Source organism: Microtus ochrogaster, chromosome 16 (genome assembly GCF_000317375.1).
Source record: "Microtus ochrogaster isolate Prairie Vole_2 chromosome 16, MicOch1.0, whole genome shotgun sequence".
NCBI lineage: Eukaryota > Metazoa > Chordata > Mammalia > Rodentia > Cricetidae > Microtus > Microtus ochrogaster.
In genome coordinates this window covers 38,678,810-38,703,785 of record NC_022018.1, presented here as the reverse complement: position 1 = coordinate 38,703,785, position 24,976 = coordinate 38,678,810, and the positions used below count along the sequence as shown (strand labels likewise).

General features: G+C 43.5%; 2 protein-coding genes and 1 pseudogene across 4 annotated transcripts in view; all 3 read right to left on the bottom strand.

The window, feature by feature from the left end:
- The window catches only part of Bphl (biphenyl hydrolase like), a 35,305-nt gene extending 25,890 nt beyond the window's left edge, over window positions 1–9,415 (bottom strand). The window contains exons 1-3 of one of the 2 annotated variants that reach the window (XM_013349089.2): window positions 9,060–9,415; window positions 3,993–4,096; window positions 1,628–1,794 (exon numbers count right to left, since the gene is read on the bottom strand). In XM_013349089.2, coding sequence (XP_013204543.1) covers window positions 1,628–1,794; window positions 3,993–4,096; window positions 9,060–9,166 — 378 coding nt within the window. In that variant the 5' untranslated portion in view covers window positions 9,167–9,415. The remainder of the gene's footprint in view (window positions 1–1,627; window positions 1,795–3,992; window positions 4,097–9,059) is intronic. The other variant, XM_005355025.3, reaches the window with a different exon arrangement.
- Window positions 9,416–11,596: 2,181 nt separating this feature from the next.
- Window positions 11,597–13,700, bottom strand: LOC113456806 (annotated as a pseudogene).
- The window catches only part of Ripk1 (receptor interacting serine/threonine kinase 1), a 28,748-nt gene continuing 15,835 nt past the window's right edge, over window positions 12,064–24,976 (bottom strand). For both annotated transcript variants that reach the window (XM_005355024.3, XM_026782913.1), the window contains 5 exons: window positions 24,435–24,511; window positions 20,722–20,812; window positions 19,164–19,703; window positions 16,357–16,497; window positions 12,064–14,089 (listed from right to left, as the gene is read on the bottom strand). In XM_005355024.3, the coding sequence (XP_005355081.1) occupies window positions 13,803–14,089; window positions 16,357–16,497; window positions 19,164–19,703; window positions 20,722–20,812; window positions 24,435–24,511 (1,136 nt within the window). In that variant the 3' untranslated portion in view covers window positions 12,064–13,802. The remainder of the gene's footprint in view (window positions 14,090–16,356; window positions 16,498–19,163; window positions 19,704–20,721; window positions 20,813–24,434; window positions 24,512–24,976) is intronic.

Below are 24,976 nucleotides of genomic sequence, written 5' to 3'. Positions count from 1 at the left end.
CTCACGCCCCTGCTCTGGTAAGTGGTATTTGTCCCTGACAAACACCCAAATAAAATACCATGTTTGCTTAAAGGCATTGATTCCTCACCTGGGCCTACAAGGTAATTAATTAAAAGCAGGGTAAAAGCTGGACTTTTCCATCTTCATTTTGTATCATCTTTACTTTGGGTTGGATTCCTGCTCAACTCTGGTTGTAGGCATGTTAAACATTCAAGGAGTGTCTACATGTGACATAACCAACATAACCAGTCCTAACCCCAGCACTGGTTAGTTTTATGTCAACTAGATTCAAGCTAGAGTTATCAGAGAGAAGGCAGCTTCAATTAAGAGGGAGAGAGAGAGAGGAAGGGGGAGAGAGACAGAGAAGGGAAGAGAGAAAGGGAGACAGAAAGGAAGGGAGAGAGGAATAGAAGGAGAGGAGAGAAAGAGAGAATGAGAAGAGAGAGAGAAAGGGAGAAATAGAAAGAAAAAAGAGAAAGAGAAAGAAAGAGAGAGAAAAGAAAAAGAAGGCGAGAAAGAGGGAAAGAGAGAGAGAAAGAAAGAAAGAAAGAAAGAGAAAAAAGAAAGAGGGAGAGAGAAAGAACAAGAGAAAAAGAGAAAGAAAAAAAGAAAGGCTGAACAAGGCAGCAAGCAGCAACCCTACCATGACCTCCACATCAGCTCCTGCCTCCAGGCTCCTGGCCAGTGTGAGTTCCTGTTCTGACTTCCTTTGATGAACTGTGGTATGGAAGTGTAAGCTCGGAAAACCCTTTCCTCCCCATTCTGCTTTGGTCACGGGGTTTCTCTACAGCAGTGGTAACCCAAACAAGACAACCCCCTTCCAGGCTGAAGGCTTAAACATAGGAGCAGTGCTGACATCTTACTGTTGCCTTTTACAGTGTTCTGTTCCAGACCCACATTGTCCCAAGCCTGAAGCCAGCTTGGATTCCAGGAACGGCAGAGCCTTACAGACAGATCACCCCACGAGATGATGTCCCCCCACCTAAAAGCATGGGCCATCATGATTCTTCAGGCCACCTCGCAGAACCAGAACTGAGATAACACCAGATCACACCTTAACCAAGACGATTGAGTTATGCAGAGTTCCTGCTCTACTTAAACCTAAGGCTCATGTCAATACCTGGAAGATGGGAGGACAGGCTTCCTTTTCACCTTCTCCAAATGACAGTTTTGTTAAAAACGCATTCCTGCCTCTTCACCACCACCTCTTTCTGCTTTCTTAGGGGTGAGTGACTACACCGGGCACATTGGAAGCCATGGAGTTGAGCCCCTCTGGCTTAGGACTCCAGTGACATCAACATAAAGCTGTGTGTTCTGCTGTGTGTAAGTGTTGTAGGCCTGCAGTCCTGGCATGCTTAGACTACACAGTGAAAACCTGTCTCAAAGCAAAGCAACACAAAGCAAAAATTAAAACTGTGCACTGATGTATGCCATGAAACTGGCTGTAAAGACACAGCGTCTTGGTAGTAGCCTCGTTAGATGGCTGGCTCTGTTTCAATTCAGTCCTTTCGGCCTTCCTTATGTAAGACTCGCATTAGGTATTGAAAGAAAGAACGCCAGGCATTAGAATACATGAAGATTGGTCCAGTCACCTTCCCCCACTCCACCACTAGTCTCTGCGTCTCACCTTCATCAAGTCAACAGCATCCTTTGCATCCCTTTCAAAAAAGTCCAGTGGGAAGTCTCGATCTGGGGGTCTGGACTGTCCGTATCCTCGAGGGTCCCAGGCCACCACTGTGAAGCGCTTCTTGTTTAGGTTCTGAAGTTGTGGTGCAAAATCGGTGCTTCCACTTCCTGAAAACAGCCACCGGGTTACATTCTGAATGTTCTCAGGGTCGCCAACACACCAGAGCGAAATGGAAGCGGTACCAAAACACAGTTCTTGGTTCTTTATCTTCAAAGTTAGCCAGGGAAAGCTGCCCTGCAAGGGCCGACTCCACCCAGAGGCGGATTTCCACGCCTCGTGGAGTTAGGACCGGCCTCTGAGCTCCCTCTAGTGGTGATTTTGAGGACGCCAGGCTCAGGACCCGTATTTTTGTGGCTCGTTTGACAGCCTTTCAGTGTAGTTCTCTCCTACCGATCCATTGAAGAAATTAACTAAACTGTATTGAAATAAACTCTCATATTTGATAGTTTCTGGATCCCCTTTCTCTCTCTTTTCTCTAAAGAAAAATGACTAAGAAATGATGGAGACCCAGTGGCATCCAGGTAGAAGTCCAGATGTTTTCATTTTCATTAAGCTAATATAAATGACTCTAGAGTTTATTTATTTTTTTTAGCTACAACCAAAATAGAGGAAAGCAAATTAAAGCACTGAAACATGCATGCTTAGGAAATCAAATCATAGTTTATAAAACAAATGAGCCTATGCCAAGAGCCCGTGGCAGCCCTGTCTGGCAAGCCCCCTGCTCACCAATTAAGGTGTGGTGTGCTCACATCCACTATGTTTGTGGAAGGTCACTTAGTAAGAGCTCCAGCAGCAGGTGTATTTACTGTGCAGGGTTTTTTTTTTTTTATTTCTAAGCACCCACTATCCAGGCCACAGAATAGACGGGAAACACACCCAGTCGAGCTCTAGAGCAGACCAGCGGATTTCCAGCCCTTGTCTACCGATCTCTCATGGGAGCTTCTTGTCTCTCCCTGATCTAGAAGGAACTATCCTGGAGGAGGGGCAGGAATTAGGGCAGGATTAGAAGGGGGTAGAGCACTAACATAGGTTTCCCAAACAGGAAAATAATTGCGTTTGAAGACCAAGATTGCTAAAACCTCCCACAAACATTTTGAGAATATGCATACTTATCAGTGTATGATATCAGAGTGACCCATGGGCACTGGGGGACAAGGCAGGAGAGAGACTCCCACTGTTCCGTTTTAAAGCTTTAGAATCATGCTAATATTTTACAAAAATGAAAAATTATACTGGGGGTGGGTGCTTTGTGTAGTTAATGGCTGCAATGTTAAAATAATAATAATAATAATAATAATAATAATAATAATAATAATAATAATGTGGCAAATTATTTTTACTGACGATTTAACTGTACATCAGCTATTGGAGTAAATATCTCCTTGATTACAGAAGCTTAAGAAAAAGGCACTAAATGTCCCAAGGCTACAGTGGGACTCCATCAGTGAAGGCCTAGCAAGGAGGACCGAAAATAGCTGAAAATTTTAGCTTACTACCTTTGGTAGGAAGAGGCAAGTCACAATAAGTATATACTGGGATTACATAAATACCTAAGAAATAGAGCAGCAACCCTAAATGCCTTAGAAGTAGTTTCAGGATGTCTTGGGAGATCACTGCACACTCCCTCTATAAGTTTAAGAACTTTCTATACCTGGACTGTTGTTCTATGAAGTTAGACTAAGATTCAGTAGTTTCCAAAATGCTCCGTACGCTGCAGAAAGTGATTTATTAATCCGGTTTTGATTTTGAAAAGGACTGTAAGCTAGATGGGGATAGTGGCACAAACCGGTCCTCTCAGGCAAGTTTGAGCTATAAAGTGAGACCCTGCTAGGAAGCAAGAAGAAAGAAAAGTCTTTTAACAACCCCTTTACTTTTAATAAACAAGTCAAACACACTGATTCCCCTGCCTCCTGTCCTGGGCTTAGCACTTCAAGTCTCACATTCCAGAAAACCTTTGGATATGAGGCAAACAAACAGGTATGGCTGGTCACCAGCTCACTGTCTTCATCGTTGGATCCCTCTTTCTTTGAACCCTCTGTCTCCTTGACCCCTGCAGTCCTCCCCAATAGCAGGAAACCATTTTTACAGTGTGTTTAAATGTGAGAAGAATGGGTAAAAGAATAAAACATTAATACAGTAGAAAGTTATTTACTTTTCCAAATCACTCAACTCTGAGTGAGGCAAGCATTCATTAAAAGCCTTCAGCGAGCACTAACATAGGTAATCGATGCTTGGCATCTACCGTCATGATGCATCATGGGGGATCCACAGCCTGCAGAAACAGCCTATTCAAATCCACACATACCCAGCATCCCAGGGAGCAGGAGGACTGCATGCTCCCCTTCTCCTGTTCTCTGGTAATGCAGGCGAACGCCATTAACAGCCACCTTGGCCGAAGTCACTGCAGTGCTGGAAGAGAAAGAAGTCCCCGAAGAAAGACTTATTGGTTGTGTCAAACTGGCATATTTCACACGACAAAGCACCAGTTCTCGTGCACGAGTGAGCACTGGTACCCTGCTCAAGCATGCTGCACTGCTTTGCTCTGTGCCTTAGCTTTCAATCACGGTTGTGTTCCCATTACAAACTGCAAATCTGCAGCACCCAGGGGCTTGCCTGCTGCCCTGGTTAGATTTTTTTTTTGTAGGTGTGTATGTATGTATGCTTGCATGTATGTATTTATTCATATGTTTATTTGCCAACTTGACACACAAGCCACCATCATCTTAGGAGCTTCAGTTGAGAAAGTGCCGCCATTAGATTGGTCCAGAGGCAACTCTACGGGGCATTTTTAAAGACTCATGACTGATGTGGGAGGGCCCACTGTGGGTAGTGCCACTCTTGGACAGGTGGTCCTGTGTTGTCTGTACTAGGAAGCAGGCTGAGAAACCAGTAAGCAGCATTCATCCACGGCCTCTGCTTCGGTTCTTGGCCTTATGGTCTTCTTGCCCATTTCCTTGATAGAGGGCAGTGACAGGCAGGATGTGGAGGGCGTGCCAGTACAGTTGCCAAGAAGAATGGCTCTTCTTCTTGTGGATTGGCAGTAAATTTAAGTCAACTACTGACTTCCCTTTTCTTCTACGTTCCACATCCCATCTCTGTCCTTGGTCAAAATGATTACCATAATGTGGCACTGTTTGAAAAAAAAAGTTTTTTTTTGTCTGATTTGCTAAGTTCAAGTAATAAAGAGTATAAGCTAGACATGGTAGCACACACGGAATCCCAGCACTTGGGAGGTAGACGGACAGGGATTGCCACAAGTTCAAAGTCAGCCTGGCATGTATAGAAAAACCCTCTCGTAAACAATAGCAACAAAATTAACAAAGAACGTGGGTGTGTGTTGAATATTGGCACATCTAATATTAGCATAGAATTTCTGAAAATCACATGACAAAATTGGGATACAAGAAAGCCTAAAATAAATTCATCTACATAAACATTAGAGGAGCAATAATAAAGCCATTAAGTAGCAGCAAGTGACATCAATTTGTTTTTGTTAGCATTCTATTCCTTCAAAGAACTGAGTTTTACTCTTAGGACGGCTTTAATCAGCTCAGAATCAAGACAGATGCAAATCAACACATTCTGCTAACAAAGGCTCACTTGAACAAATCAGCACTTCACACACTCCCAGCCCAGAACGTGCGCCCTAACAAAGACTGGTTTCATTCTGCAGGCATTCACGTGCTCCCAGCTCAGCAGGAGAGAAAACAAAGACAAGAAGGATTTGCTCAGGGAGGGCAGGGCTATGCTGGAGGCTCCTGAGCTAGATAAAATTTCCTTCCGGTGTTTCTTGTTTTATTAAATGAAGCCACCCCCCCCCCCCAGCAGCTGACTAGTGTTTACCGGGCTCATGTTAGCGGTAAAACACACACAAAGTGCCAGCTGTCTCCTCCCTTTTACCGCTCTCTCTGCACTAGAGCTCTTGGGGCGGGGGTGGGAGGCTCCCTTCCCTGCAGTACCAAGAACATGCTCGTCGAAGCCATTTTGCACTATGCAGGTATTTTGAACAATTTTTCCATTTTCCTCACCGCACAGAGCCAGTGGCTTTCGGGAATGGTGCTGCTGCCACAGCCCTGGGCATCAGTCTCTCCCTGGAGCACTGGTTCACAAAAACCTCTTTCCTTCAGTCTCTTCAACAACAACAACAACAACAACAACAACAACAAACCTAACTTCTTCCTGCATTGGCTGGATCTAAGTTTTGGGTTCCCAGTCCAGATGTCTTTCTGAATTCTCACCGCCTAACAGGAGTATAGAGACGCCAGGAGGCTAGAGGGCCTCTCACTAGAAACTGCGGCAGGGAAGGATCTGCAAAGGTTTGGAAGTGACTTTGGTGGGAAGAACAAGAAACGCCATGTCAGGTTGGGCAGAGGTATCTGAGAGGAGAGAGAGGGGTCTTTTGTGAGGAAATGCCAAAGAAGGCATTTCACAAAATGCAGATAAGAACACTGCAGGGCAGCATTGCGGGGAGACCATGTGGCATACTCATAAGCCTGTGTCCAGCCAGGCAGAGTGAAAGGGCAGAGGGACTGGATGGTATGGGGATCTTCAGTAAGCGGAAATGGTCCCTGCTGCGTCAACACAGGTACCCAGTGTGCTGCCACACCAGCGGTATAGGCATCACACCGGCCCATCCTGCCAAACACCTGATTCCACTATCCAAGGCTGGGAAGGAGACAGAAAATTATTTACAAACAAACTTATTAATCTTAATAAATTATTCATTTCAAACATAAGGAAAGGTTTGTGTGTCTGTACCCCCGCTCTGGGTACCATATAGAAAATTCACAGGTGGGAGCTAAGGACACACGAGATGGGAAGATTCACTTTGGGGGCTCCTAAGCCTTATGTTCTCTAAGCAATTGACTCAGTCTTGCTGGCCTATTGGCCTAAGTACAGTTGCCTACTTCCCATTCAGATTGTGGAGCTGTGCAGCCTGGGCTCACAGATTTGGAAGGCTGCCCAGTGGTTTGAATTCAGCATTTGAGCCCTGCTGAAATGACAGGAGAAACGAGCTCAGGTAAGCTGGACTGGCTGAACTCCACCACCTCCGCCTTCAGTTGAAAGGTTCCACACAGTGCACAGTAAGCACTGAGCTGTATCTGCCCATCTCCTGCTAGTCTTAAGCTTCAGAGGGACATGCCTTTGGTGTCCTGCAAGGTCTGTCCTTAGCTCCCACCTGTGAATTTTCTATATGGTACCCAGAGCGGGGGTCTACTCGCCTCAGACAGAGAGAGGTGGTTGTGTGGGAAGGCTGGGGAGAACAGGTAAAGCAAATGTAGTGCTTGCTGCCGGGCGCCTGCACACTGGGGACATGTTCCTCGTCTTTCATTTCTGAGGTGTACGGTGAATTTACTCTAACATTACTGTAGAGAGGCTGGAAGTTAGTGGGAAAGCTAATTGGCTGATCACAGGATTAGCTAATCCAGTCCAAGATGAGCATCTGAGTGTGTGACCGGAATCTTGGCTTCAGCACCTTGCTTAGAGAGGAAGGTGGGGATTGCTTAATAAATAGGGGCTCACTTTGAAAGTCCTTACTGCTTATCCCCTGCTTCCTAGCAAATGACTGGGAGTCAAGCATCAGCTACTTCATTACACGAAGTTTGATGACTTCTTTAATATACTATTATTTAAGTATATATATTATTTATGTGCTTACTATTTATATCATTAGTTGTACTTGCTAATTATTTATATTTATTCTGTTCCAGGCCTTTCACAATCCTTGTTTCAAATACAAATGCTGCAAGGCCAGAAACCCAGAGAGGCTGAGTAACTTGTCTGTAGTCACACAGACAGTAGGAGTTGATAATGCAGCTACTTAAACTATTTGAACTCATAACCATGACCTCTTCAACCTCGGGGCAGAGCTGAATCCTCAACAGGGCAAAGTGCTGGGGTGGTATTCAGTCTGATTGCCAAGCAGGGGGTGGAGGCAGGCCTGAGAGGAAGGATTGGACCTGATTCTCTGGCAGGGCCTCCTTGGGTTAAATTCAGAAATTGTTTATTTTTCAGTCAGACTGTCTGATTCTTCAAATTATTATTGTCATAACTGGCCTTCAATCCCCCACAGAGAATACTTTTTAACAGTTCACAGAGTCCATGAAGTAAGAAAAGGCTCAGAGTTCCAAGCAGTGAACTGACAAGCTAATCTGCACTACACAACGCAGCTAGTTGTGGGCCGGACACTGGGTGCAAAGAGGTTTGCACAGGACTGCTTCAAGTTGTAGGCATGGGGCTGCAGCCTAGTTTCAGGATTAACCAGCAGGGCTCTTTCTCAGATTACAGGCCATACCAGTATGGAACTGTATTTCTAAAATGGCAGCACAAGACCCCGGAAAACCTTTACAGAGCTCTTTCAGGACGAGTGATCTACAGTGCAGCTAAGTGACTAGGACTCTCGACATCCATGACGTCACCAATGAGTATGACATGAACACAACCCTGGTAGCCTCATCTCAATCCCTTTCCTACAATCAGGAAACTGGATAAAACGCCCGCTGTTCGCTGGTGATTTACACAACCACAGCCACTGACGTGTTTTTCCACCTGTATATAAAAAATGTGCTAAAGTCACATAACCCTAAAACAAGAGAAGAAACCTGAATTAAATATAAAACCGAAGAGCTACACAATCATGCTAGGAATGTTTTTTAAAAAAAAAACTGGTTCGATTTTCCCTTCTCTCTGCTTCTGGATTATATGCTCAATCCATCCATTATGTGATCTGGGCAATGCCAACCCCTAGCGTCAATGGCCGACTGACAGTAAACCGCACACTCAGTGGGCATGCCTGCATGTGTACATGGTAGGATATGCTTTAGACTGAGGCTGCTCTATCCACAGTTTCTGCTCAAATTCTCTTGAGACAGAGCACCATTTTCAAGACAGCAGGTCTCCACGAATGTTGTTATTATTTTATCCAAGGGCGGGAGTGGAGTGTGGTGGGGAATGGAAAATACACACCCATATTAGAACTTCTAGCGGGGGGACCTGGGTCTTTGATTTTACACAGGGCCCCAAACAGCTTCTCCAGCACACTGAAGTTCGAGATTAACAAACAAAAGGACTCAGGAAACGTGGGCCCTGTGACTGAAGCAGGTTAGGCAAATTTCTGAGGAGGCAAGGAATAGTTACTGTCCCCAGCAATTAGCTAACCGACATCGGGTTTCGGATCCATGACTACCAGCAAAAGCGCCTCCCGGTCCCTTTCATCTGCAATTAGGGGTTCTAGAACCGAACCCCTGCCACAGAAGTGCTCGCGCACTGGCTCTGCGGGATCTGGACCCGGGTCTGAGGAAGGAAGGGCGGTCAGCACCAGGCACCAAGCCCACCCCGCCAGCGGCCCAAGCAGCTAGGTGCACGTTATTACCCGAAGGCGGCTGCGGGCTCCGTTTGTGGCACGCGGGTCCTGGACTTCAAGGGCGAGAGGAGCAGCCGCAGTCGCAGAGACGCAGGGTATACCGCTGCAGTCGCCATAGCTCCAGGTCGCTTCTCCTAGCGGAACCGCGCGTGCGCCCAACTGGATGCCATCCTTCAAGTGCCAAGCCCGAAGCTACGCCTCTGGCCGGCCACACCCCTTGTTAGGCCAGCCAGAAAGGAAGCGTGTTCTCTCTTACAAACCTAGCTCTCAGTGTGCATAGTTCAGTTGGCACCACTCCTTGCTTGCAATTGCTGTGGTGTCCAAAGCTACGGGGAGGTAGGGCCCCCTGCCGGACATTTCGGCAGGGGGACTATTGTTTCCTGTTTTTGTTGAGAAACGGTCTCACGGTCTCATGTTGCTTCAGTTGGCCTAGAACTGTGAGCTGATGTTGATCTTGAGCTCCGGGTCCTCTGGCCTCATGCTGGGATTATTGGCCTGCATCAGCATACCTGCCGACGTCCCACTTTTCACCTATCTATCCCTCTCTCTACCCTTGCTGCTAAGCAAAATGGCAGCAGGCTTTTAGGTTACCCTTGTCAGCATTTATTATGTAAGTCTTCAAGAACTCATCGTTTCTGCACTGCATTGTGTTAACTTTCTGCACCACCGTGGCACGCATTTGAGAACAATTTAAAATGAGGAAAGGTTCAGGGTTTCAGAGCTTTCATCCCAAGGTCATCTGGACCCCTTGCTTTGGGCCTGAGCGGCACGTGATGCTGGGAAAGAGGTGGGGTGGGGAAGGTTGTTCAAAAGAAATCGTTCAAATGCATGTTCCCAGTGACCTGTTTCTTATAGCCAAGTTCCACTTCCTACAGCCTTCCAATAAAGCCATCAAACTATGAACCCATCAATGAATTACTTGGTTGAATAGATCAGATCCCTAATGATCCAATCACCCATCGATCGATTGTAGGTTAAGCTTTCAACATCATATACAAACCAAAACTATCACTTTTGTGCCAGGCACCTTAAAATGCTTCACTTTATTTTTAATCTATATATAACTCTCCCTCCATTCCCACCTCTTTACTCTCAAATTATAGATAACAAGATTATGGCAAGGGAAGTTAGGAAGTCTTTCCCACATGGCTGCAGAGGGGTACTCAAGCCTGCTTCGTTTCATAATGCTCTCTTAAGACACCATACCTCTCACAGCAACAATACTTGCTCTTCATTCTTTATAGTCAGCTGCTTATAAAATGCCATGGGGCTCCCCCTTCTGTTTTTTTTTTTAAATTTCCTCCCTTTTAAAGCAAGAAAAGCACGAAGCCCACTTGGTTTCCTCCTCTCTTCTCCTTCCTCAACTTCCTTGACCCTAAAGCCTAGACATGAAGGAAGCAGCAATTAGTTCATTGGCTCAATTTTTGGTACTATCAGGAACTATGAAACATTATCAGACCAAATTGCTTGATTCTAGCCACAAACTGGATGTCGACTTTTTAGATAACTTTGTAAATTGCTTACATCACGGAGAGCAGCCCAGGATAAAGGTAGCCTTGCTTGGATGCTCAGTCCTCCTGCATCAGCGTTCCAAGTGCTGGGACTACAGCAAAGAACAGCTGAGGATGTGCTAACACAGTTAAAGGAGCATCTAGATGTGTGGACAAGAGTTGCTATATTATTACAACTTGTATTGAATATGAACACGATGGTTTGGAAAGTGTGGCTAAAAATGAGGTGGAAGATTCCTCCAAGGAACTGATGTGAAGGAATAAAAGGCAAACAACAGAGCACAACAATAAAAAACTATGTTGTTGGTTGCACTATCAAGATGCCATTTAGCCCAACTTGAATAGAGAGCTGACTCCCATCAGTTGGTCTCTGACCTCCATGTGAGCACTGTAGCTCATGCGCACACAAACACAAAAGAAAGAGCCACCGAGTAGGTGGGTTACTCATTTGTGAACCTTCATTAACTTAAAGTGAAACGATCGAAAATATCTATCCTGCTAGATAGGCTACATCTTTTTGTAAACAACTCATTAAAAAGCAAAGAAAAAAATATACCAAGATAAATGTTTAAGATGTTTTTGAGGTAGAACTCCCTTTCTATTCCTGCGTGTAACTTCACAACAGATGGAAGGCAGGATCACAACCACAGCAAGGGAAAAACCTATGCTTGGGAGTAACTGTGGAGCCTCCTCCCTCATTTCCTGGTCGGGCTCCTCTTGCTTATCTGGTTTCTGCCCAAGTATAGAAGTGGAACTTGGCTTCCAAGGGAAATGTGGCTTTTCAGGGTGGCACTTAAGAGTTGACTAGAGGGAAAGGCTGTTGAGCCATGTGGATTTCAGTGATGTGGCCTCTTGGAGACAATATGCACTGCTTGGCAGACCTTCTCACTATCAGCATAATGTAATGACAAGAAATGCCAACGTGAGCAGTATATTAACACAAACACCATTCAGTACCCCATATTTAAAATATAAAATTTTATTTCACTTTTTTTTTTTGAAAGAAAGGTTATTAAAAACAGAACCAAACAGTACTCTGGGTTCTGGAAACAGGGCTAGTCGTCCTGGGCCCTCAGTGTCCTGGTGTTCACAATCTTGCTTTTTTCAATGATGTGGACAATGACAATCAGGCCTGGCTTGCACCCCAGGCCACAGCATTCTCCATAGCTTGGGAGGTGGTTTTAAATAAGTGCTATACATCCATGTTGGGCTCCCAGAGAGATTCCCACATCCCATGGTACCGCTGACCACAAAGTCATTAGTCATCATAGGCACTGACAAGGTGCAGAGAGCACATGAAGGGCTTAAAGAAGTCTTTGCGCCTAATCTATTAATGCTAGCTCTGTGTAGCTGGTTCACAGCCTTTCTTGTACAAGGAACTGGGCAGCATACCCATGAGGGTATAAGGCTTCATCTGCTGACTGTCCTTCAACTCATATAGGTTCAGCCACAACTCAAGGTGCCAAGCAATTGTCTGGATGTCATTGGTGAGCCTGGTCAAGAAAAGGCCTGGAAGTCTGTGGTCACAATCTGGGCCTAGATCTGAAGTACCTATCTTCTGCAATGGACCCACAATTCTTCCCTTACAGAACACTTAATAGACATGATTTTAACACTAGGACCCTGATTGATACTGCAATTCCAAAACCAGCTCTGGCTTCCTTTGCCATTTTCCCCCACAACTCCATTAAAAATACTTTCTAATCCTGTCTTCTTAAAACAGCATTGGAACAGAGGTTAAGAGGAAAGCATTTAAAGACTATCCAGGTTCCTCCAGGAAAGCCTGGAACCTTCTCTGCTCCAATTCCCTTCCAATGTGCATACTCTATGCAGTTAAGGCATGAACCCAGCATGTGTGACAGGAGAACTGAGGCATATAAAGTTACAGCAGGGTCCCTCCAAGAAATATGTAGCCATGTCTAGAGACATTTTTGTCACATTGGTGGGTGAAGTTGACTTGTACTATTGGCATCCTGTAGATGGAGGAGGCCAGGAATGTTTCTAAATATTCTACATAGTACAAGATAGGTCAACAGTGGAGGATGAAGTGCCAACTAGTGCCAAAATGCCAACAAGGACAAAGCTGCTTTGCAGCTCACTCCAGGAGAGCCACGTATCTTCTGAGGCTGCAGGAGATTCAGGATCCTAACCCACTGTTGTCAACCAGACACCGGAATCTTTTCTAACAGTCAGACGCCTGTCGCTGCGTAGCCTCTGAACGGAAAGTGCCAGCAGTGACTGTAGTTGGCCCAGGCAGCCTTAGTTTTCCAGTTCTTCCACTCGCTCCTGGGTTGCACGTGGGCTTGCTAAGGGCACGAAGACTGAACTCTGAAGCTGTCCCTTTTTAATTCATGGCACACAGAAGAAATATTTTCAGTACATTTTTCTGGGTAAACTCAGGAAACAGTTCTACAGTGAGCAGTGCTGAGGTTCTGGCCATATTCAGGGAGGAAGAGACTGCATTTCCTGATGAGCATTTCCTGCACACCAGCTCCCTCTGAGGGGTGCACAGACTGGAGAACGGCATGGAGCACCAGAATGGTACGAGAAGATGTAAAATTTCACACTAGTATTTACAGTAGTTGCAATCAGCAGTTCTCAGTGGTGAGTGCTGGAAAGTGGTGATCTCCCTCTGTCCTGCAGTTTTTCCTCCTCCTTAATCCTCCTTAACATTTCCTCTTTAACTTATATACACTAGAATTGCACATGATTCTTAAAGCTTCAGGTGACAGCACAGCATTGGATGCTAAAGTTAGCAGATCCTATAGTTTTAGAAAGGGCCATGACTGTCATCTAAGGTACCTATCTGGGCAGAACTTTACTGCACTAGTGCACGAAGGAAGAAGTTAGTGGGTTTTACATTCTTTGAATGTTTTTTCCTCCCTCACCCAAATATAACCATAGGAAACTGAGTAAATAGCCCAGTTGAAGACTATGGCACAAGCTGAGCGAAGCCCATCTCTCTCCTCCAACAGCTCTTCTCTCCTTTTTAAAATCCAATAGGTTATTCTTTTTAACACCCCCCACCCCGCTTCATTCTGGGCCATTCAACAGTCTTCATGCCTGTACTTCCTGAAGAACCACCGTGGGCTTTAGACTTCTTTCCCTTATCCAGTTCCAAAATGTACAACAGGTGCATGGATCCAGGGCTTGTACCAAGAAAGAGTTCTGAGGGCACGGGGCAAAGGGGCTTGTGCACCAGGCAAACAGTCTAGTTCCCACTGCCACGGCTGGCCCAGGCCTAGCTCTGGCTGGCCTGTATCAAGTGGTTCAGCAGGTCTATCCTGCAACACTGGTGAAGTGCCCAGGCCAACTTTCCCACTGTGGCCCCCCTGGTGCCTTCCCGCATCAGCCACTTCTGGAGCATCTGGTAAACCTTTTCTTTCAGCCCGTCTCGTTCATAGTCGTGGTCAATTTCATCGATCTGAGAGTCCGTGAAGCCTAGCTTGCGGGCACAGTTTTTCCACTGCCGTCCCAGGTTTTCCCTGACAGGGTTCAGGTGTTTATCAGTCAGACTACTGGTGTTATCTGTCAAAGAGAAAAGAGAAGATGCCTCAGGCTACAGTCCGTTTGAACATTCTAGTGTCTGCAATGCTGAAATGTTACAGGAAAGGAAAAAGTACCAAGAGATGCAAAAATGATAACTTTTTGTTTTGTCTGAGGCAATCATGCTCTATAGTCCCTTTGTCTCCTGGGATTATAGGTGTGCACCACCATGCCTGGTGATAACTGTTATTGACTTATTGGACAATACTTAGCCTAACTGCAGCCATTAAGAGGTCTTTGTATGACTTAAAATAGGGTTCCTTTCTTCTTAACAGATGTACACCTTCCTGAGTCATAACTAAAGGCTTCATGAACAAATCTCCTACAAGGATGTTCTATTCAACTCCCACCTGCAGTTCTGTTCTAGTTAGACTACCTGGATGTCATGGGGGGGGTGGATTTTTGTTTCTTTGGTACATTGTCAACTTACACACGGCCACACATCTCTATACAGTTCACATTCCTCTTAATAAGGACACTGAGGCCAAGTGTCACCCTCATTTAATCACAATGTCTCTCAGAGGAAGAGGCACATGCACTTTTCAAGGTTTTCTCTCCCTTCAAATTGCCAACCCTTCATTATATATATGGCCTTTCTCTTGCCACTAGTTCCATCATCTTAGACCTTCAAAAAAAATAAGGGAACACATGAAAATAAGAAGTGGCCCAGGGTGATGGCGCACGCCTTTAATCCCAGCACTCAGGAGGCAGAGACAGATGGGTCTCTGTGAGTTCAAGGCCAGTTTGGTTTACAAAGTTCTAGGACATCTAGGGCTGTTACACAGAGAAACCCTGTCTTGAAAAACCAAAAAAGCAAAGAAAGGAAAAAAAGGGGGGGGGGGAGTCATCATAACAGCCTTAGTCCTTATCCCACTTCAAAAGGCTGAATTTCTAAGGAAAAAAAATTCAAACACCTCATTTCCCCCTCAGCTCCCGTTAGCATTACAACAGCACAGAATCTGTCAACTCTGGAGCAGTCTAAGAGCCTCCCGGTAACTGCAGATTGCCAGTCTCTGGAGGACAGGAGCCCTGGGTGTCAGTAGAGTCACAAAGGTCACTTCAGTTCCTCAAAAGCCAAGAACCCACCTCTTAGGCATTTTAAAGGTCACTCTTCCAATGGGGTAGTTCAGCAATTGGCAGAGTATGCAGCCTGTGGGCCAAGTCTGGCTCCTGTTTTCTGTGAATAGTTTTGATGACCATACCTATACGCATTGATGTGCAAACTATCTGTGGCTGCTTCTGCACTCCAATGATGGAGAGGCCTCAGGGCAAGCAGAGCCTTGCCTATTACATGCCCCTTCATAAAAACAAAACAAAACACACACACACACACACACACACACACACACACACACACACACACAAAAAGAACCAAAACTGCCACCTCCAAAGTTAATCAGAAAGCTAAATTCCAGTTCCTTTTTAAGACAGGGTTTTGCTATAGCCAGGCTGACCTGGGACTTGCCATCTTCCCAATTCAATGGCCCTAGCCATAGGATTACAGGCATGCATCACTGCCTGGTGGCAGGAAGCTGTGGAGACCTATGAGAGCTCTTGTTTTTATTACGGAGTGCTATGGAGGGCATGGTCTTCTGTGTTCTACAGAATTCCTTGCTGTGGAGCCAAGGGAGTCATTTCCCCAAGTCTGAACAGGATCATGGATAATGATGTCACGTTTAATATTCACAGTTAGTATTCTATATTTTCAACATACATTGACTAGTATAAGCTTCACACCACCACCACCAATAAGATACTGTGATTATCCCTGTGTTAAAAAAAATGGCTAACAAAGGATTAAAAATTACCGAGTAAGGGCTGCACTGGCTGGCTCAGCAGCTAAGAGCACTGGCTATACTTGTTTGGGTCTGCTCCAGCACCCACATAGCTCACAACGATCCTAACTCCTGCTCTAAAGCATCTGAAGCTCTCATCTGACCTCTGTGGGCACCAGGTGTGAGTATAGTGCAAGCAGACAAAACAGTCACACATAATATATACCTAAAAAAGTTATTGAGAAAATATAGGATAACTTTCAGAGAGAATCTTAAAAGAAAATTTAAGATTCTATTATGTTCCTCTCAACAAGTAAAAATGGTCAAGAAGTATCTAAGTCATAAGACATTGTATCCTTTTTAAAAAATCCCCTTGAATGCTGGGGACTCAATTCAAAGCTTCATGCACGCTAGGTAAGCAATCTCCTATAGCGACATCTCGGTCCAATAGTGGTCCTTAATAAGTATTTTTACCGAAGATGGCATGGTATTTGGAAACTGATTCTTCTTTGCACATGTTGTCTGGTAGTTGTGAACTCGGGCCAAGATCCATATAATTGTAGTTTCCAATTTGAACACCAGAACTATTGCTTATAGTATATCTTATGGACTCATCTGAATAGAGAAAAAGACATAGGTTAGGTACATGAGACTGAATGCAAGAGAAAAATACATGGCATGCAAAGGTGGAGGACTTTATTACAGATGATCAGCTGCTTATCCTATGACACCCTAAATAGTCATTTCTTTAGATTGTGGCTACTTGACTTCAAAACCATTATGATGCCTACCATTGGAAAAAAAGACATCAGTGTTGGCAAGCATGTGGAATAATAAAGCGCCCATATATTGTTGGGAATGAAAATGGTATAACCAAAGTAAAAGACAGTATGGGGTTTTCTCCAAAATTAAAGATAGAATTACCATATGATTCAGTCATTCCATTTCTAGGTATGACACGCACGTACGCACGCGCACACACACTTTCTCTCTCCCATACACTGCAGAGATAGATACACTGACTGACTGACTGAGATTTCCACAGCCATGTTTACAGCAGCATTACTCAAAATAATAGCAACCCAAGTGCTACTTTATTCTCCTTTCCCATTTACAGGCAGACACACTCTTCTTATATGGAAGTTAAGAGTTAGAAAGCTCACATTTGTTAGGTCTATCAGAGCAGAGAAGCAAGCCAAAGAATCATTACTGTGAGATCCTCTTCAGGGTATAGTAATTCCATGACTCATTGTGAACTGAGATTCCCCTTACTACTGACAAAAACTCAGCATCAGTAAGAGAATCTATTCTTGGCAAAACTGGGGCTTAAAGACAGAGTGAGAACTCTTGCAGAAAACTAGTAAGACTGGGCTACTCATATGGAGACAGGACCAGAAAGCGACACATTAAATATTGGGGATGACTGCTTTCCACGCATGCAGATTCAAGCTTTGTGAAGGAAGGAGCGCAGGCTGCTTGCTCATGTTACAGTTCTCCAGCAGTCAGGCACAAAGCAGGAAGTGTTAGAGAAATTTTTAATGAATTAATCATGAATGAATAAAATACAACGGTGACACAAAACATTTTGGCTGCAAACTCAAAGGAAACAGAAGGACATCCCACTCATAAGTGTATGTACTTTTAGATCTTGCTTCATACCTAGTCTAACAATGTGTTTTCCACAGAGATTACAAGAACACCTACAGAAAAGGCAGAATACTTTGGGGAATTTGTCATTTTGAAAGACTAATTGTTTTGTATCAAGAAACACAGGGCCTCATGCATGCCAGGCCAGCTCTGTACCACTGAGCTACACAGCCAGTTCAGAAAGTTCTGTGGTTCGCAAAGCTTCCTCTCCATCTGCTGATTTCAGGATTACAGTACCGTTAATGCTAATGGATGACATCAGGGTAAGATAAGGTAGCATGGAAACTATTATTTGGTATTAATGATGGATAGGATACTAAGTTACTTCCATGCCAGTGTATTAGAAACTACAACTAGCTTGGATTTCACCAGAGAGAGCTTTGGAAGATGAAACATGCCTTTCTTACTACAAACTGTATTCTATATCTACACAAGAAACAAAAATACCTAATACTTCTTTCTTAGCCTCAGAAGACAAGAAGAAAAATAAAAAAGAGTATAAGAAAATACTTTCCATTTATTGGAGAGGCTGGCATCTCACACAGGATAAAGAGAGTTGCTTATCGGTTATAAGTGTTGTAGGATAATGCTCTTGTAAACTGTAAAGATTTGTCACTCATATTAGTTTAATAAAATGCTGATTGGCCAGTAGTCAGGCAGGAAGTATAGGTGGAGCAACCAGACTAAGGGAATTCTGGGAAGAAGAAAGGCAGAGACACAGTCACCAGTCAGACACAGAGGAAGCAAGATAAGAATACCTTACTGAGAAATGGTACCACCAAGCCATGAGGCTAAACACAGATAAGAATTATGGGTTAATTTAAGCTGTAAGAGCTAGTTAGTAATAAGCCTGAGCTAAGAGGCCAAACAGTTTGTAATTAATATAAGCCTATATGTGTTTATTTGGGACAGAATGGCTGTAGGATCGGATAGAATAGAAACTTCTATCTACGTTGTTTCCAGGTTCTGGCTATTACGAACAATGCTGCTATGAACATAGTTGAGCATATACTTTTGTTGTATGTTCGTTCGGGAATCCACCAAGGACAGCTGGCCTGAATCTGAAAAAGCATGGGATAAAACCGGACTTGCTGAACATAGTGGACAATGAGGACTACTGAAAACTCAAGAACAATGGCAATGGGTTTTTGATCCTACTGCACGTGCTGGCTTTGGGGGGGCCTGGGCAGTTTGGATGCTCAACTTACTGAACCTGGATGGAGGTGGGCGGTCCTTGGACTTCCCACAGGTCAGGGAGCCCTGATGGCTCTTCGGGCTGATGGGGGAGAGGGACTTGATCGGGGGGAAGGGGGGGAGGTGGGGGGCGGTGGCAAGGAGGAGGCAGAAATCCTCAATAAATAAATAAATTAAAAAAAAAAGAAACTTCTATCTACATATTATGATCTATAATCCACACTTGTAGGCATCCATGATGGGTCACAGATCAAACACAATCACAGTCCATGTGGTCTGAGGGAGACCATTTCAAAGTGGAAGGCTGTAGCTACTTGAAAGCTCTGAGTAACTTGCTCTTTGTCCCCATCAATAACTTAGAATTGATGACAATGCTACTGGTGGCTTCACTGTCAGGGGAAAAAGAAAGGACAAGATAGGGACTATTAAAAATCATTTACCTGTTACTGGCAAGGAGATGAACGGAATGGTAGGTGTGCTTCCTGGTAGGTTGGTCTCAGGTACCGGAGTTTTAAAAGTATTATACATTTGGTTTGTATTTGGCCCAAACAAAGCTCCTGCACTTGTAGGTCTAAACCCATGATTATATACTCCGCTGTTCCAGAATGGCACTCGTGTGTGGCTGGCTGGCCCTGACAGCTGGTGTGCTGCATTTCCATAACAGGGTGGGCCGGGATCAGAAAGACCTCTGGCCGCTCCCCTCTGAACATTCTCATGAGGTCTCTGCTGTGCAAAGGGGTCATGGGAAACCCTTCGTTTCCTTTCCTCCTCTCTGCTATAAGCCACTTTCTGCTTTGGCTGCGGTTTTGCCTGTTTCTCTGGGAATCTTCCAAAAGCATGGTAACCGGCTTCCTCTTGGAGTTTAGCCTGTACACTGCACTCATTCTCTTCCTGTGGTTGTTCTGGAGAGGAAAAAAACCAGGACTCCTCCACAGGTCCCATCTGGAGTCCCTGGGAGCTGTGCAGCGAACCAGGCTGTTCTGCAGTAGGAAAGAAATGATCAATATAAAAAGTAAAATAAAACTTGAACATTTTCATGAACCTGTCCTTGAGTGACATGCTGAAAAGGCATATAACAGTCCCCTTTTTATAGGGTTAGTATATGATTAGCAGGAACCCTGTCTGTAGGGGAAAAACGTGGGCATTATCACAAGCAACAAAACAGAGTTTTGCATGGATGGCTGAGGCAGAAGGGGACTTGCCTTGGACTGAGATGGTGACTATCATCTTGGAACCATGTGGGGGTCTAAAAAAGTAGCAGCTTTGTCCTGTGCACATTTTATTGTTCTTTTGTTCTTTAAAAGCTCACAGAAAGGCAAGAGAGATGGCTCAGTAGTTAAAGGAACCTGCTGTTCTCCCTGAGCACTTAGTTCAGTTCTCAGCTCAGGACCCAAGTCAGGTGGCTCACAACAACCTGGAACTCCAGTTCCAGGGGAGCTGATGCGCTCTTTTGCATACACACATCATATATATGATTATATAAAATATATATACATATACGTATACACATGTACACACACACACACACAAATTGTTTGTGGGAGTGCATGTCATTACATCCATGACTGGATGAGGTTTGGCAAAAGTTAGGTAATTTGCTTCTGACCATATGGCTATGACCTTGGTATCTCACATGATGTCTTCCCTTCTGTTGTAATAAAAAAAAAAAAAAATCCCTGCATGAATTTGAGACCAACATTTCTGGAGTGCTCTGATCTCAAGGACTCTGCACCCACATGGGCCCCCAACTTCCTCCTGAACTGTCACTGTCTTCCTGTGAGATTCATCAGATCACTTGCAGCAGGACACTGTGAATCTGGGGAGCACATAGTTAAGAAGTATTTCTAACATACATAACTAGATTTTAGAGTAGGCATGAATTTTTTTAAGGCAGCTGTTTGAGCTTACATTTTCTTCCAGTTTCCATATGGATTTCAGAAGTATTTTAGGGACTCAAATGAATGGATGAATAGGTAAATGAATAAATGGGGGCATTACCTGAATTTGATCTGCTTGGAGGCAAGGGTACACAGTCATTCTGGAGAGAATACATTCTCTTCAAAACTGCACTTTGATCTGGATACTCTTTCTATAATTGAGAAGATACACAGACACTTTAGTAATCGGCAGAAAATTATTCTGAAAAGAATCAATATCTTTACAACATCAAGACATTTCATATAAATTTAATAAGCAGTAATCTTTTCTCACAAATTAAACATTTTTCCAATAGATAAAATGATGTCAAATTAACACAGTTAACTTATATTTCCTAATTTCAACAGTTACGACAAAGCTATAGAGTTACATAAAACAGATACACAGATCAAAGGATAAGACTAGGGAGTCTAAGAAATATTCTCCCACCCTCATTATATGGTCAACTGATGTTTGACCAGGGTGTCCTGGAGCACCCAGAGCCAGAAAACTGGATACACACATATGCAGAACACCTGCATCTGCTTCCTAAGTGCTAGGATTAATAGTGTGTGTTAACCATGTCTAGCAGTTTCATGCATTTTAAACATTTTTGCAAAAGTGATTTTCTTTTTATAGCTATTTTTTATTACACAATGAATTTAAGTAAGAGTTTTGAAAAGTCATACAATGCAGAACATGCAGAGCCATTTCTGTGTGCCATTCCCTCCAACCTTCTAGACTGTTCTCTATGGGGAATCCTTATTCAGAGTGGGATGCCCGGTCTTGTTCTCCCTCTAGACACTGGCATGCCCATCGTAATGCATGCAAACACACACACACACACACACACACACACACACACACACACACACACACACACACTATTTAATATGAAGGGACTCTCCGTTCGCACTAACAAGTCTTGAAAAGCCTTCCGTGTCATTACCTTTCATTTTCACCTCTTAATATTGGCTGTGTGGGTTTGGATCAGCCATGATTTGGGGCATCTGCTTAAGACATCGGCATTGTTTCTGAGTTTTTACTTGTCAACAGAAGTATAAGCATCTTTTGAAATAACATGTTTGAGTGTATATGTTAGGACGGGCTCCTAAGGCTGAGTGTGCATACACGGACAGTTTCCTAACATTCTAAACACATGTGAGGAGACAAGATCTATAGGTTATTTATCATCCAAGAACCTTCACCAATTGGGACGTCTGTATTTACCAACACTTACTCTCACTAATCAATCAAAAACAGTTATCTTAAGGATAAAAAAAAAATTGATTCAATTTGTTTTTCTCTGATACCAAATACAGTTCTGAAATTTGCTGATCAGTGATATGGTATTTCTTCTTATGATGATAATTCTTGTTCAAAAACATTGTTTTAGCGACTTCATTTGTTCCCTGGGGTGGGTATGTCTGTTTGCTTCTCTTTCCCCAATACTAACTTAAGCTTGTTTAGCTCACTAGAGAATTTCGGTGGGATTTTTCCATTAGGATTGTGTTCTATACATCAATGACATTAGGAAAGCTAACAACTTTATCAGATTATGTGCTTCTTTTAATCCATAACCTTATGCCAGCATTTATTTACTTCTCTCTCATGTCTTTTTGAAGAGTTTCTCCATGTTTGCCCATCTGCAGACACTCTGTATCACCTGGTATGACTTGATTTCCCTTGTTACTGGTAGGGCTACTTTTCTGATGCAGCTGCTGGCTGTTTGGGCGTCTCTTTGGTGATTTGTTGACTTCAGTATTTTGTCTCTGTATTTTTGGTGCTGTTTGTTTTTACGGTTGTTTTTGAAAGAGTCCCGCTATACAGACTTGACTGGTCACAAACTCAGAGGTCTACTTGCTTCTGCCTGAGTATGTGCTACTACATCTTGCTTCTGTCTATGATTTAATGCAGTTGTCTTTCTGAGTTGTAAGATTCCTATGGGTCCTATGCATTTGAGTGCTCTGGAGGAGTAGTCAGGGCTTTTAATCACTGAGCCACCTCTCCAGCTACATATTATAATCATTTTAAATGTTTATACATGTTAATTTAAAAAATGTCTTTGAAAAGTATTTCAAGGTTAAGTGTGATGGCTAATTTAACTGCCAGCTTTACATACTCCAAAATCACCCGGGAAGAGTCTCAAGAGAGAACTGCTTACACTAGATTGGCCTGTGGACAAGCCTATGGACACTGTCTACACTTGGCTGGCTTGTGGTCAGATCTATGGAGGATTATTTTGAATACTAAAATCAGCCAACGGAGGGTGGTGCTACTTTCTGACAGAGGATTTTAGAGAGAGGAAAAAGCAAGCAGAATACTAGGTGGGTGTATGAATTCATTGCTCTCCACTCTTGACTGTGGATTACAATGTAACTACCTGCTTCAAATTCCTACTCCCTTGACCTTCTTGGAACTGTGAGCCAAACAAACCCTTTTTCCTTTAAGTTGCTTTTGTCAGGGTATTTTATTATATTAAGAAAATAAAACTAAGGCAGTAGCTATTTGGAAGTTATTTGATACAGAGATTTATGTTTATATTAGGTTAAGTGTGATAAAAAAGTGAGTTTCAAACAGTCTAAATCCTTACTGATTGGTTGGATCTGTTTGCTGTATCAATTAAAGTGGGATGTATTACTATCTCTAAACATGGCTGAGGATTTTTCTATTTTTCTTTGAATTCTCTCAGTTTTTATTTGTGTAGTCAAGGACTTATTACCATGGGTATGTCTATATCTTCCCGTGAACTGAACCTTTTTGTTATTACCAAGTATTCCTGTGTGAGGTAATGCTTTTTTGCCTTAGTATCCACCTCGATTATCATATGTCTCTTTTATAGTGTAAGAATCCCTCCAAAGTATGTAAATTCTTGCTAGTTTCTCTATCTACTACTCACCCACCTACTCACTTACTTCCTTGAAAATCAGTTTGCTTGCTTGGTTTCTTTATTGAAGTTTCCTTTTCACATCTATGGGTGTATGATTCTAAGTAAGTTACGGCAGCACAGTGATGACTAAAGGGAGTGTGTGTGTGTGTGTGTGTGTGTGTGTGTGTATGTGTGTGTGTGACGCACACGCACGCATGCATGTGCGCACACAATAGTGGATGCAGGTTTCTGTTCCTCCTAGCGGGTTAGCTGGAAACTGAACTTTAATGTACTTCTCTTACTCCAGATACCAAACTCCCCACTTCTGCCTTAGATGTTGTTGCCACTGAGAACTTGGCACAAAGGAAGAAGATGGAGGAACTAGCTTTACTTGACAGCATGGATGTGGCTCTCAAATAACTGTTCTCTGCCGTGGTCTGCTTGCTTTTCCATGACTCCTCTCTTCGCATTAGTTTGTGAGTTAGCATTTTTACTCTTTTCTATGTTTCAATAGATATGTTTTTTTTTTTGTTCTCTTTCTATTTGGTGCCTTTTTTTTGTATGTGAGGTTATTTGCTTGTTTGGTGGTGCTGGCAACAGAACTCAAAACCTCATGCATGATCTATCACTGAGCTATATCCCCAGGAAGGTTTTCTTCTTAATAAATTCTTAAGAATGACGGACTCATTTGTAATAATTTCCAGTCTCTTCGATATTGGGTGTCCTTTTTTGTTGTATTTTTTACATATATTTTCCTCTTGCTTCACACATTTCAATGATACTTCTTGCGATTACTAATTTTGTTTTCTGTGTTCCCCAAGCTAGCCCACTTCAAATCTAAGTAACAAATCACACTGCTTCTGCTTCCATGCTTGATAATGCATTTTGGTATGCTGCTATTCTGGGCACTTGCTGTATCACTCACCTTTAAACTTGCCACATCCTCTTCTACATATTCTTCAAACTGACTTAAGTAAAAAGGCCTAAATTCTTCTTCAATGCCTGTATGAAAAAACAGTCCATGAAAACCACACAGAGAAAAACACTACACATGAATCAAACTAGAATCCTAAAACAAGTTCAAGAACCCAAAGAAAGGCAGGAAAATGCTACAGTTTGAATCTTTTTTTTTTTTCCCTGAGACAGGGTTTCTCTGTAGCTTTGGAGCCCGTCCTGGCACTAGCTCTTGTAGACCAGGCTGGCCTCGAACTCACAGAGATCCACCTGCCTCTGCCTCCCGAATGCTGGGATTAAAGGCGTGCGCCACCACCGCCCGGCTTACAGTTTGAATCTTGAATGACCCCCACTGTATGGCTTGGTCTTCAGCCTGCAGCACTGTCCAGAGCTATGGTATCTTTAAGAGGTGGGGGTCTAGGCTCGAGGCCAGGCTTAGTGGAACACACCTTTAATCTCAGTAGCCAGAAGAAAGAGGGATCTCTGAGAATTTGAGGTCAGCCTGGTCTACAC